The following is a 13,436-nucleotide window of genomic DNA, read 5'->3' as shown; positions in this document are numbered from 1 at the left end:
CTCCTTCCTTTGAATGAGAGCTGTGCCTAGCTTGACCTGTAAAATAACAGAAGTGATACTGGCACTGGCATTAAGAAACTGGAAGGTGTTTCCATTTCCCATCTTCTAGGATGCTCCTTCTTAGAACCCAGCTATCATACCCTGAGAAAGTGTAAGCATTTCTTGCAGATTCACTAAGAGAAGAACTGAGGTTCCCAGGACAAAAAGCCAGCTTAGCTTCCTGCTGACAGCCAGCACTGAATTATCAGCCACGTGAGCCATTTTGAAAGTGGGTCCCCAAAGCTACATGGAGCAAAGGTAAACCACCCCTGCCAAGTCCTAACTCAATCACAGATTCATGAGCAAAATAAATGCCTAGTGATATTCAAACCACCATTAAGTTTTGTGATAGTCTGTTACACAACAATGAATAGCAATCACTTCTACAAAATAAAAAGTGACCTCATAAAACAGGTCAAAAATTCTGACCTGGTACCTTGTCGGCAGACTCTGGCAAGCCTAACAGTCAGCACTCATCCAGTCTTTCTAATGTGTTTACCCCACACTCACGTCACTCAACCATGTCAGGAATGAACCAGAAGACATCTGACTTTCTTGCTGAGAGATTGAAAAAGGAAAGGTGGGGTGGGGCAAGAAGATATAGGATACAAAATAGTGTAGACTACCAAATAATAAAAATTACAGGCAGCTGTCAATACACCTTAGAAAAAGGACCTTGACAGGCTCCTTCCCGGCCCTCCGGCTCTGCTACTCCTCACCTCCAGTCTCTCAGGCGGAGGCTCGTTCTGCAAGATCCTCAAGGCTTTAGCAGCAGCATCGTGTTTCGCAGCCTGTCTCGTCTTTCCTTTCCCATTGAATTGCTGTCCTCCCACAGAAAGTTCAACTTGATAAAGTAAGGGTGGAACTGGAAATGGGTAAAAGTACCTAAAAATAAAAGGGAGTTAAGAAGATTAGTTTTGAGTTGTTGATAAGTCACCCATACGTTCTCTGGCAAATTCCAAATATTTCCTTCATTATGACCTAATCACATTAACATTCGCTTGCTACAACAAAAAATAATGTATCAATATGTCCAGAAATTTTGTAAAAGTTTTAAAATGAATTCCAATTATTATAAAACTAAATACTGGGTGGTAATTCACACTTCATTTAATACACAAGGGCTTATAAATTACATTAGTTTAATTTATAATGCTAGCCTACTCTGACAAAATCTAAAATGGATTAGACTTTGGCTGAAACAGAAAGTTAATTTGCTTTGCTTCTGCTTAGATTTTCTCTTGCTTGTCTCCATAGGAAGTCTGTTAGAAAGGACCCTCATTGTGAGATGAGGTGGCTCGGTGGGAGAGCATTCGCCTCACATGCCGAAGGCCCTGGGTTCCATCCCCAGCACAGAAAAAGAAAGGAAGGATTCTCATTTCTAGAAGCCCCACCTGTCCATAACCTTGCAGAGTTTGCTTTCTTGCACTTCAAACTTCTATTTCTAAAATGCAGAAGGAAGAGAAAGAAATACTTCCATTTTGATCGTCAATGTCTTATGTCTTATTACTTCCAGCAGGTTTTCAACTTGGGACGTTTTCAAGTGTCAATATTTTAGTTCACCAAAGCCATTTACAAAACATACAAGTTCAAAAGTCAAAAGATTCCAAATAAACAATAATCAAGAAATCTACAAATGCTGAGAATCATGGTGTTGTAGGAATCATGTTCAAATATGATTCAGTTACACAAAGTAGATACGAGGGTGCTCTCCAGCTAGACTGCTGGGGGCCCAAGAACAGTGCTCATAAGGAATATGATTGGGTTCTTTCCAAAAACAGAAGTTAAAAGAGCACTAAAACAGTTCCAAAGGCACAAGTACAAAATTTATTCTCCACTTGGCAGGCCCAAAGAAGACAAAGTCATTATTCATATAATTCACAGATAATAGTCTGTATAAGAGAGCAGATATATTTTTACCTGTATCTTACAAAAGGCCAAACATACGTACCTCGGGGGATAAGCACCTCCTCTCATGTTGTAGTTGTAGGTGGACTGCATCCGAGAGTAAGGGTCAACAGGCTTATACATTGGTTTTTTTCCAAGTTTCATGCACAGTGCATTTAGTTGAACAGTAGGAGTTATGCTTTCTGCAACACAGAATCAACACAAAGAACTGGGTTTTTTTTTTCCTGACATAAGAATGATGATCACTAAAATAAAAAAGAACAGCATACCTTCTACTAATTATATGCATGATGCATTAAAAAAGGGCCTGAGTACTTCACTGCTAGAATCAGGTCAGGAAATCCAAGAATCTGCTGTGACTTCTCAAGATTAATACACAGGCAACAGCATAAAATATATGTGAAGAGCTATCAGAGAGCGCAACAATTTAACCCACTACCAGTAAAAGCCCTACAGTACAGTTGTCAGAAATAAGTTACAATACGCATCAGTTTTCCCACTTTAAAAACCCTGCTTGGGCTGGGGATACTTGACTCGTATGCACAAGGCCCTGGGTTCAATCCCCAGCACTACCAAAAAAAAACCTGCTTCACTGTTCAAATTACTTTATATTTGAGAATGCTTTACCAATATAAATTTGCTTGTTCTGATTTACTATTATTGGCTTACATACAGAAGTATGTTTGTCCATACCACTTATTTGCATAATGCATTTATTAAATACTAACTGTATGCAAAGCACTGTGCTGAGCTTGAGAGACACACAGGAGAAGGACAATGCAATGGGCAGGCGCCCCAGGTCAAGATCACTGAGGCAACAGCAAAGTAAATTCATCTGGAGAAGCCAGCTTGGGTCCAAACAATATTCAGATGACCTCCATCCTTTATATCACAAAGGGGTTTGACTAGTGATCATATCTGTTATCAAAATGAGTTCCACTCTCATTCACCACAGAGCAAGTCTTTACCTCAGAATTTTCATATTTGTCTTTAGAAAATATACACTATTAATTTTTTTAATTTGTTCTCTCTGTTCATGCAATTCATAAACTTTCATAAACCATTTAAAAAGAAAATCAGTGTGGTGCAGTGGCATATGCCTGTAATCCCAGCAGCTTGGAGGGTGAGGCAGGAGGATCCAAGTTCAAAGCCAGCCTTAGCAACTTAGCAAGGCCCTGTCTCAAAATAAAAAGGTCTGTGGATGTGCCTCAGGGATATAAGCATCCTAGGCTAAATCCCCATTCAAAAAAAAAGAAAGAAAGAAAGAAAGAAAGAAAACCAGCCTGAAAAGGTCAATGACAGTGCACAAGCACATTTTATAACAATCCTTCAAAAAATAAAAACAAGGCTAGGCGCAGTGGTACATGCCAATAATCGCAGCAACTCAGGAGGCTGAGGCAGAAGGATCAAGAGTTCAAAGCCAGCCTCAGCAAAAGCGAGGTGCTGAGCAACTCAGTGAGACCCTGTCACTAATAAAATACAAAACAGAACTGAGGGCACTCGACTTCAATCTCTGGTATTTAAAAAAAAAAAAAAAAAATTTCTTTATGGGGCAGGGATTTGTGGCTCAGTAGTAGAGAGCTTGCCTAGTATTCATGAGGCCCTAGGTTTAGAATCCCAGCCCCGGGTCCCCCCCCCACAGGAAAACAAAGAAAAAACAGACTTTTTTTTTTTTTTAACCAAACTCAGTGCATTAATCAAATTTCTTTGGGGGGGGGGCTGTGGTGGGTACTGGGGATTGAACTCAAGGGCATTCGACCACTGAGTAACATCCCCAGCCCTACTTAGTATTTTATCAGAGACAGGGTCTTAATGAATTGCTTAGCGCCTCGCTGCTACAGAGAATAGCTTTAAACTTGCACTCCTTCTGCCAAAGCCTCCAAAGCAGTTGGGATTAAAGGCATGCGCCACTGCGCTTGGCTTCTAATTTCTAAGAATATCCTTGGGGTCTATACAACCAGAGGGTCACAGTAGTCACCAGCCTTTCGTCCTTGTGTTAGAATTCTACTTTATACAAAATCTATATAGTTGCATCTTAAGTACAGCCTAAATCATTTTAAGAACAGCACAACCCCGAGAATTTACCTGCAGTAGAGAATGAATTCGAAGACTACCATAAAGAAATTAAAGGCAGCCAGGTGCAGTGGTGCACACCTGTAGTCCCAGTGGCTCGGGAGGCTGGGGCAAGAGGGTAGAGAGTTCAAAGCCAGTCTCAGCAACTTAGCAAGGCCCTAAGCAACTTAGCGAGACCCTGTTTCTTTATTTTTCTTTTTTTGTGGTGCTAGGGATTGAACCCAAGGCCTTGTGCATTCGAGGCAGGCACTCTACCAACTGTTTCTAAAGGGCTGGGATGTGGCTCAGTGGTTAAGCGTCCCTGGGTTCAATCCCTGGTACCAAAAAAAGGGAAAGAAATCAAAGGCAAAAAGAAAGGTCTGACTGAGACTTTCCAGACTAGTCCCTGCCTACCCCCAGCCTGGGGAGACTTCATTCATTTTTTTTTTTAATTTTTAATATTTATTTTTTAGTTCTCGGTGGACACAACATCTTTGTTGGTATGTGGTGCTGAGGATCGAACCCGGGCCGCACGCATGCCAGGCGAGCACGCTACCGCTTGAGCCACATCCCCAGCCCCGAGACTTCATTCATGCGAGGGGACTTTGCCAAAACAGCCACTTCAACCACAGCCTTTGGGTCAGTATTTCCCAACTTTCCACAGACATAGCTCTTGATTTGTATTGTCCCTGCTTGAGGCCTTTGTTTAAAGAGCTATGACCTCCTACTTATATATAAGTAAAGATTTAAGTTATTTTCAGTTCCTTTTGAACCATCAGGAAACATTACTGACATCAGTGCTTCTGATCAACAGATTATATCAGTATTACACACTGACCTGACATGATCCCACCTAAAATCCATGTTCTTAATAATCTGTACAACCTTATCAAAGAAAAAAAATGTACATTCCTTATGCTTTTCTGAAATCTTAGAAATGATTTGGGGAAGCCTCCTGCCCATGATTGATCAGCTTAGCAGACCATCAGAAGAGAGACTGTAGACTGAGAAGTGCTGCTTTAGGGGCTGGGGTTGTAGCTCAGTGGCAGAGCACTTGCCTAACAGGTGTGAAGCACTAGGTTCAATCCTTAGCACCATATAAAAATAAAACAAATAAAATAAAGGCATGTTTTCTATCCACAACTACAAAATAACAAATAAATGAATAAATAAAAGAACTGCTGCTTTAGGGTCAGGATAAGAATTCCTGGGCTGGGGTTGTGGCTCAGTGTTAGAGCACTTGCCAACCACATTTGAGGCCCTGGGTTCAATTCTCAGCACCACATAAAAATAAATGAACAAAATGAAGCAACAGATGGGTGTATGCCACAGTGTAGGATCTGTGCTTTCAAAACCTATGTTAGCTAAGAAACTATCCACATGCATACCAAAAGGTACTTCCAGACACACTTTGGGAAAGGAACCTGTCTTGGCCCACACATAATACCTATTTTCTTCCTTTGCTATAAAAAGGGCAGGCTATGGGTTTAGAAAAAAATATTTCTTTCAAAGTTCTGACAGCAGCTCCAGTTCAAGCTTGTCTTTTCTTTTTGTATTGGAGATTGAACCCAGAAGTGTCTAACCACTGAGCTATATCCCCAGCTCATTTTATTTTTTATTTTGAAGGGTCTCATTAAGTTGCTTAGGACCTCACTACTGCTCAGGCTGGTCTCAAAACTTTCAAGCCTCCTCTGCCTCAGCCTCCTAAATTGATGGGATTACAGGTATGCGTACCACGCCCTGCTGTGTTGGGCTTTTTTTTTTTAATACTAGTTCCTTCAGTTTCCCAGTGCTGATCTCCAAACATTAACGGTACTAAGATACCGACAAATAAAAAGTATAAGCTCTCAATTCAAGAAATCTGATGTCAGCTGTAACATGTCACTTGGACCTGGAACACATTTTATGGTCATGGCTACAAGGCCTGGTCATTGCCTTAGTAATTTATTCTTTTACCCTATTTTCCTTCCTATTGTTTTTATAAGTAGAAAAAATTTTTCTAGTATCCACTGACTAGAATTGAACAGCACTCCATGAAAATATTATTCTTTGAAAGATAGTTAAGCAGAGAGTCTAAAGACTATTTTCTTAAATGTTAATAAACTTTGAACAACTCAGCAAGACCTGTTTCAAAACCTAAAAAAAAAAGGACTGGGGAAGTAGCTCAACAGTAAAGCACCCCTGGGTTCAATCCCCAGTACCATAAACAAACAACTAACTATTTGGGAGACATCCAAATAGTGTCTTCCAATTACTTCTCATAAAGAGATATTGCAAAGTTGATTTAAACATATTAGTATCATACAAATTAAGACAATGTAATGTGTTTGAGGACTCGTCTAAAATGTAAACCCATTAGACAAAAACCTGAAAAAAATCTGGGAATGCCAACAAGGTTCTAAATTGCTGTCCTCTACAGATCTCCTAAGACTATACTATTCAGACACTGCCTCCACTTTGAGAAGAAAATCAGTCCCACAGCAAGCAAAGACCTGAAAATGTTTCTGAACCCAAATCTAAGGTAAGGCCTTCAAAACAGTTCAATCTGACCTCAATACAGGCCGAGGAAGGCAAGGCTTTCTTCCTTTATAAAGGTGCTCCAAATGCACATCTCCATTCTTAAAATTAGGTTCTATCAATCCCATCACTATTAAACTAATACTCTGTCAAAAAACATCACTGCATAGTGATTCCTCAACTGTGGCTTCACTTGAGGCAGCAGGGGGAAAGCCTGCAAAAGCACAGACACGGGATCCCACTCCCAGAATTGGGACCAAACAGCAGGAGGGATATCTGGGCTGAGGTATTTTCAGTAGGCTCCCAAAGTGATTCTGCCTGATACGCCCCAAAAAAGTTTGAGACACTACAAAATTTGGAACTTAACAAAATCAACTGCAGCTTTTATTTTTCTGATTTCCTTTATCACCAGATATCACTTTTTCTCATTTATAAATAATTCACAGAGAAAACACCAGTTTGGCTGTGTCTAGGTCATTTAAACTTGGCGCCTAAGGCAATGGGGCTGACTTCACAGCAGATTTTTCTTGCAGGTCTTAACTTCAAGGTTCCCTCGGTGAATCTTGATTCTACTCATAGGAAAATTTAAAGAATTTTTATTTCCGTTGAAACATTAGGGGTCTCTACATACTACAGTTCACACGGTTACTCACTGAAGTACCAAACAGCATAACTCAAAACCCTGGCTGGCCTAGAAATTCAATAGCAGAAGCCCACAATGCAGTGTCATCCCTGCGTCATTTTGGTGATCATTTCATGAAAAGAAGCTGGGAGGGGAAAAATGCTAAAAAACAAAAGCAGTTAACCTCATGAACAGCGAGCTCAGCCTGTCCCCAGGACCCGCCCTCCAGCGTGCTGCCACTCTGCGGCCTTCTATGCAGAAGTCTGGCAGCAAGGTTAGAATCTGGGTTTTGATAGTACATTAGACTTCTAATTTTTTAAACACTCTTAACCATCACCAAGGAGAGAAGAACTTCTTTTCTGAACAACTTGTAGATTTAAAAAAAAAATGCAGTTATAGACAAACATATAATATAGTGAAACTATTTAAGGGGCTAAAGTTCAAGTTAGAAAGTACATGTTCCAAAAAAATACTAAAAATAGTTAGTAAAGGGAATCCCAAAGTTAAGGTCTGCAAAAGAAAAGGAAAAAAATCCTGTAGAAGAAACACAACAGTTACAGAAAATGACTAACTGTCCTCCAAATACAAAGGAACACTTCAAACATAACTATGCTTTAGAATAACATTTTAAAACTAGGTGAGTGTGAAACTTCTGTTTTTCTTAAATACATTATTGCTTAATAACGGTAGCTACTATTTACCAAGCATTTGCTAAGAACCAGGCATTGCACTCCATACTTGTTATTTTCACATTTAATTCTCACAACAGACCTAATTGGTAGGTATTATCATCCCCATTTTATAGATGAGGATACTGAGGTTCAAAAAAGTAGCAATGTGTTCAAGGTCACAGAGCTGGCAAGGGTTCAAACCCAGAGCCATCTGACTCCAAAGGCAACTCACCCAGGTATACTGTGGTGCATATTTACCATGGAGCTTCATGTTACTTTCAATAAAATGAAATCTAACTTCATTCAAGGTCTGAGGTTTGCATGTGAAGAAAAATAAGGCATAATGAAGGAAGTAACTCAACCTTAATATTTTTGCTGCAAGGCCTGGATCAGAAACAGATGGCCCAATTCCTTACCCACACCATATCCTTTTGTACCACTTCCAAAAAAGATAAAGCCGGATATGCCAAAATTAAAGTCTAAAATGAACTTTAGCACAGGCAGCAAATTTTAAGAACCGAAAGCAATAATAATTAGCAAAACTTAAAGCCATAACCAGTCCTCACTCTCTAAGATTAGGAAAGTGACAAGGATAACTGAAATTAAAGACAATCCAAAACACTGAGACCAATTTCTACCTTTCATCATCAAACCTTTGACCTAGATTGCTAACAAGTGGCACACTGCTTTCCCAGCCACACACACACACACACACACACACACACACACTCTCTCTCTCTCTCTCACACAAGCACACATGCACTACCTCTCCGTCTGTCTACGTGCAAACAAACAGGAAAGGAGCCAGAGGACAGCCACAGACAGGAGGCAACCAAGGGCCTGGACAACTCATGGGAAATCAATCACAGCACTTGGGAATGTCTATTCAGAATCCTAAACAACCACACACTATTTGGAGTTTTAAAAGCCAAATATCCCCAAAAGAAGCACATATTTTCTTTGAGTTAATCCACAAGGATGAAAAAAGAGCCAACTCTTCAAAAATCTACATATTTGCACTGTTGCCTTAACAGTATGAAAACACATTTTAAATCACAGTACCACTTTCAAAAGTAGTAAAAAAAAAAAAAAAAAAGAAAGAAAAAAAGAAAATTTCCTGGTGGGTTACAAATGCATAAGCAGGTGGACAATATTTACCTTACAGTGAGCTGGACCTTGCTCACGCAAAAGCTTACACTCAGGCTGAATCTTGGAGAAACAGGCTAACTCATTCACAAGACACACTGGGGTTTTCTCTTTGGGGTTTGCCACGTCAGAAGGAACTGCAAAATAACGTAAGAGTGCTGAAATCTACTAGGAGTATTCAAGACTGCTATTCCCCCAGGGATATAAAAACAGAGGGAGAACAAACCGAAAGTCTAAGGACATCAGCAGCAGTGATGCAAATCTGCAAACAATGCTGGGAGCTCAAACATAGAGAAGACACCACTGAGTTTTTTTCTGAACTAGTTAAAGCCATGTAACCAAGGAGCAGATATGTCTTCCAAAGAGAGAGAACAGCAGTCAGAGGAATTACCAAACCTCAGCAAGCAAGCAACATCTGGAATCTGATGGTGCACTGCTATTGCAACCCAAAAGACGGGTAGCAAGGAAGTCTTCTGAGCAGAGACAAATTGGTTACCGTGGCAGCTATCAGATGCAGCCTGTCGGTATTTCACCAAATTCAACATGCCAATACCATCTCTCAAACAGGTCTGTCATTTTCCACAGACCCAACTTCTCATTCCTGGAGCATCCCTAGTCCTTTCTCCAGAGTCTGCCAACCTCCAATGATCTATTTCTGACAATTACACATATAAAATAAAATGGCCACAGTGGGCAGGAGTTTTACAAAGTCAATACAATGTGGGTAAAAGAACACATGAAAAGAAAAAGCAATAAACTCCACAGGACTGAACTAGTCTGTGCCTCTTCCTTTTAAAACAGTCATACACAGCAAATCTGGGGAAACAGAGTCTCTAGGGAATGGTGACAAGTCAAGAATGCCATCTGGAGAGGCGTTCCAAGGAATCCTGGAGGTTCTCTGGAAGATGCCATGCATCTGTGTAGGAGAAGCAAAGCCGGAGGAACAGATTTACAAAATAAAGGAAATGAGAGGATAAAGGAGGAAATTCAAGGAAAACTGCCAGGCAATGAGGCAGGGTTGAGGAGACTTTGCTACAAGGTGACTCTGGTAAGGAGAGGCCCATACTGATACCTCACTTCTTTAATTGGTCTTGCCACTTTGCAGAGAAAGGGGCGACATAATGTCATTTTTAGGTTTTTTTCCCCCAAGTGTTGAGTCTTTTCTTTAGTTCATTTTCAATTTCCTAATAATCAGATTTAAATGCTTCTAAATATATATACATATATATACACATATATGTATATATACACACATATACTTTTTTTTTAAATCTCTGCTTCTTTATTCCATTTCTAATTGGTCCTACTGTGGTTTCTGAACTACGTCTGGAACCTCCCAAATTTAAAGTCACTTGTTCAAAATAAAAATCAACAAATGCCAACATACTCTTTTGCCTTCCAGTGAATCTGGCTGCCCCTTTCTTGGGATAAAATCCTGTAGCCATACAGAAAGGCTTGAACAAACAAGAATCATCAGTTCTGGGAAATAATTTTTAAAAGTAAAATTTCCCATAGAACAATAACTGTCCAAAGTGGTACTTACTGTTCAAGTCTTTCTTTCACCTACCACTTTATAACAGACCAGGCTTTACAGTGTAAGCAGCTTCCAATCATCTTTCTCACAAATTACAAATGGTCTGTCAACATGAGGTTCCATCAACCCCACAACCAGTATTCTAGATCTGGATACAGAAGCATGGTTGGTTATCTTCTCTTCTGCTCCTTGAAGGTAAATGTGAGCCCTACCTATACCTGCAACCTACTTGACAGATCAGAAAACAAGCTGAGAAAACATTTGAAACAGAAGACACTTGGATTCATAAGCTTACCTGCAGCTGCACTGGTGGATGTAATAGATGCAGAGGGTAAAGCAGAGTTTTGAATAGGTCTACCTGCATTTTCAGAGGGCAGAGAGCTAGTAGTAGAAGGAATACTCATCAAAGGCTGTGAGAGAAGAGACTGGTTCTTGTTCAGTATTTGGCTCCCTGAGAGAGCAGCAGATGGGTTCTGAACTTGCACTTGGACTTGAGACATGGTCACTTTCAACAAAAGTGAACAACTGCAGGTAAACAGCTTTCAGTGCAGGTTAATTCAGTGCTATGAAGTCTAAAGTTCTACCTAAAAGTTGTAAGGGAAAGAAAATAAAAAGGTAAATTATAGAGGAGATATGTAATTCAGTCAAAATCGGTGTTACCTACTTAATTATGAAAATAGTCCCATTTAGCATGTAGCTATGTCGATTTATTAGAAATGTTTCTCCGTGGTATACAGCAAGTTGTCTCGCCTTGTGTGTCCTACAGTGTTTTTAGAATGAGTTCTAATACCCACATGTCCTGCATGTTCATTTCACAGAGAGGCAGTAGGGTAGAGTACTTATTGTTGAATACTGGGAACTGCAAACTAAAGCCTACACTCAAAAGTACAAATTTAAAAGCATGGAGAGGTTTTTTTTGCTTTGTTTTTATAATATATGGGTATAGTAAAGGTTTTTGGTCTCAAAATTATGAGAAACTGGAAGCAAGCTGGATTAGTAACACCATCACCAGATTAATATAAACAATGCTTCCGTCTAAGGTCTGTAGGTTCAGACTGGTACTCTTGGAGCATTTCCTTTATTTGACTAAAAGAAGGAAGGAAGTTCTCACTTTTGCTGTTTCTTTTTTCTTATGATGATAGAAGACATATCTGTTTTCCTAATCTGTTTATATCAGGTGGTCTCATTTTATTATAGACCTTAAACCAGAAAACTGCTGCACCCATAAGGAATGATTAGAATAGCAAAGACCATTCCATAATATTTGAAGTATTACAAGTGAAAGTGAAGAAGATGCAGAGGAGAGGGGTGGACTTCAGACTGCTGGTGCTGCTCCTGGGGCCAGGGGTGGCGCACATGGGAGACTGTTCACTTTGTGTTTTTAAGTTAGAAGGGTTGCAAAGGCATCATTACACATGCATGTAAATTTCTTCACAAATCAAAAACAGGAACAGTCTCCTTACAGTCACCTCCATCCTTCAAAAAGCTGAAAACTGTTTTAAGCAAGTCACAAATAACCAGTGTAGCAACGAAGACTAGAAATGACAGGTCTCTCTGGAAAACAGCCAACCAAAGCCAAGCCAACACACTGACTAACTAGAAGTTCTATTACAACATAATTGCTTGTTACTTTAACTTTTTAAAAAGTTTCAAAATGATTTTTAAAGCCAGACACCTAGAAAAAGATCAATGAGCAGAGCAAATAAGTTACTACAAGAGTCCTGCCACATATTCTCTTGCCCAGGAACAAAAAAAGACTACAAAACCCAAAAGAAACTCAGCTGCAATGTGACTTGGAATGGCAAGGCAAAGCACTACCTCATTTATCAAAATCCCCAGCAGTGCAGCTGTTTCAAAAGTTCCTTACTTTTGGAATCAGAACAAAACAACAGAGGCAGTCGGTCCACTGACGATCTAGATAATAGTCTTAGCAGACAAGTTGCCAGTGTCAAGAAACAAGTCCAGAATGTTTTTTAAGAAAGCCATGATCTTGTTTCATTTTTTTCCTTCAGCTGCCAAAATAAGAAATACCTCACTTCCCCACTCATCTCCCTCCCCATTGTCTAGAGAGCACTGTTTTACAACAAGAACAACAAAATCACTTACAGTGTACTCACAACTTCATGATACTGAGAATAAGTCACAAGGTCAGAAAATAAGCAAAGAATCTACCCCCATCCCAGAAGGAGCAACAACTCTGCCCTGGGTCTAAGACTCTGAATGAACATCTAAAATTAGAAAGGGTGGGGCCCAAAGGGATCCTTTCTGGCTAACGCTGTCTAAAGTAGGCCCTATGCCAGCATTTCCAGTTACAGTCATAAATACAGAAGTTAAGAAACTGCCCCCAAAATGTTTACCTCAAGTCACCTGGAGGAGACGGCTAACAACTGGTTGAAACAAGTAGTTAAAAACTACTAATAAAAAAATGCTTAAATTCTCCAATGAGATGGTACTTAATAAATTTTAAACTTCTAACAAGACCAACACTAAATTTTACCAAGCAGTAGGCTGAGGTGTTGCTCAGTGGAAGAGTGCTTGCCTAGCGTGCGGGAGGCCCTGGATTCAATCCCTAACACTGCAAAAACTAAAGTAAAATTCACAAAGCACTACTCATTTGACAAATAAAACAATTGCTCATTTAACATTTAAATGTGACTCATTTAAGCCTGAAAAGAAAATGTAAAGCAGTGGTTCTCAAGGAGACAATCCTGTCCACTCAGGGGAACATCTGCCAATGTCTGAAGATATTCTTTGGTTGTCACTATCTCTGTGGGGCCAGAGACAGCAGGATAAACCTTGTAGTTGTGAATGGGGAAAATAATAATAATAAATAAAGCTTACTTACGGTAATTCAAAGAACAAACAAAGCTTTAGCTATTGCTATTTATAAAGTTCACGGCAGCCTTCGCGGAATCATGACTATCTGGGGCCACTGCTTCTGCATAAA

At 39.8% G+C, this 13,436-nt stretch overlaps 1 protein-coding gene across 8 annotated transcripts in view; it reads right to left on the bottom strand.

Annotated features, from left to right (window-relative positions):
- Stau1 (staufen double-stranded RNA binding protein 1) overlaps positions 1-13,436 on the bottom strand; it is a 55,178-nt gene that overhangs the window by 27,404 nt on the left and 14,338 nt on the right. For 3 of the 8 annotated variants that reach the window (XM_026390944.1, XM_026390946.1, XM_026390945.2), the window contains 3 exons: positions 10,785-11,073; positions 1,991-2,129; positions 759-924 (listed from right to left, as the gene is read on the bottom strand). In XM_026390944.1, coding sequence (XP_026246729.1) covers positions 759-924; positions 1,991-2,129; positions 10,785-10,989 — 510 coding nt within the window. In that variant the 5' untranslated portion in view covers positions 10,990-11,073. Of the gene's footprint in view, positions 1-758; positions 925-1,990; positions 2,130-8,967; positions 9,093-10,784; positions 11,074-13,436 lie in introns of those variants that run through there. The other 5 variants (XM_026390950.1, XM_026390951.1, XM_026390947.1 and 2 more) reach the window with 3 other exon arrangements.

The sequence above is a fragment of the Urocitellus parryii genome, chromosome 6 (genome assembly GCF_045843805.1).
Source record: "Urocitellus parryii isolate mUroPar1 chromosome 6, mUroPar1.hap1, whole genome shotgun sequence".
Lineage (NCBI taxonomy): Eukaryota > Metazoa > Chordata > Mammalia > Rodentia > Sciuridae > Urocitellus > Urocitellus parryii.
Note: the sequence above shows the minus strand (reverse complement) of the source record. Positions and strands in the feature narration are given on the sequence as shown.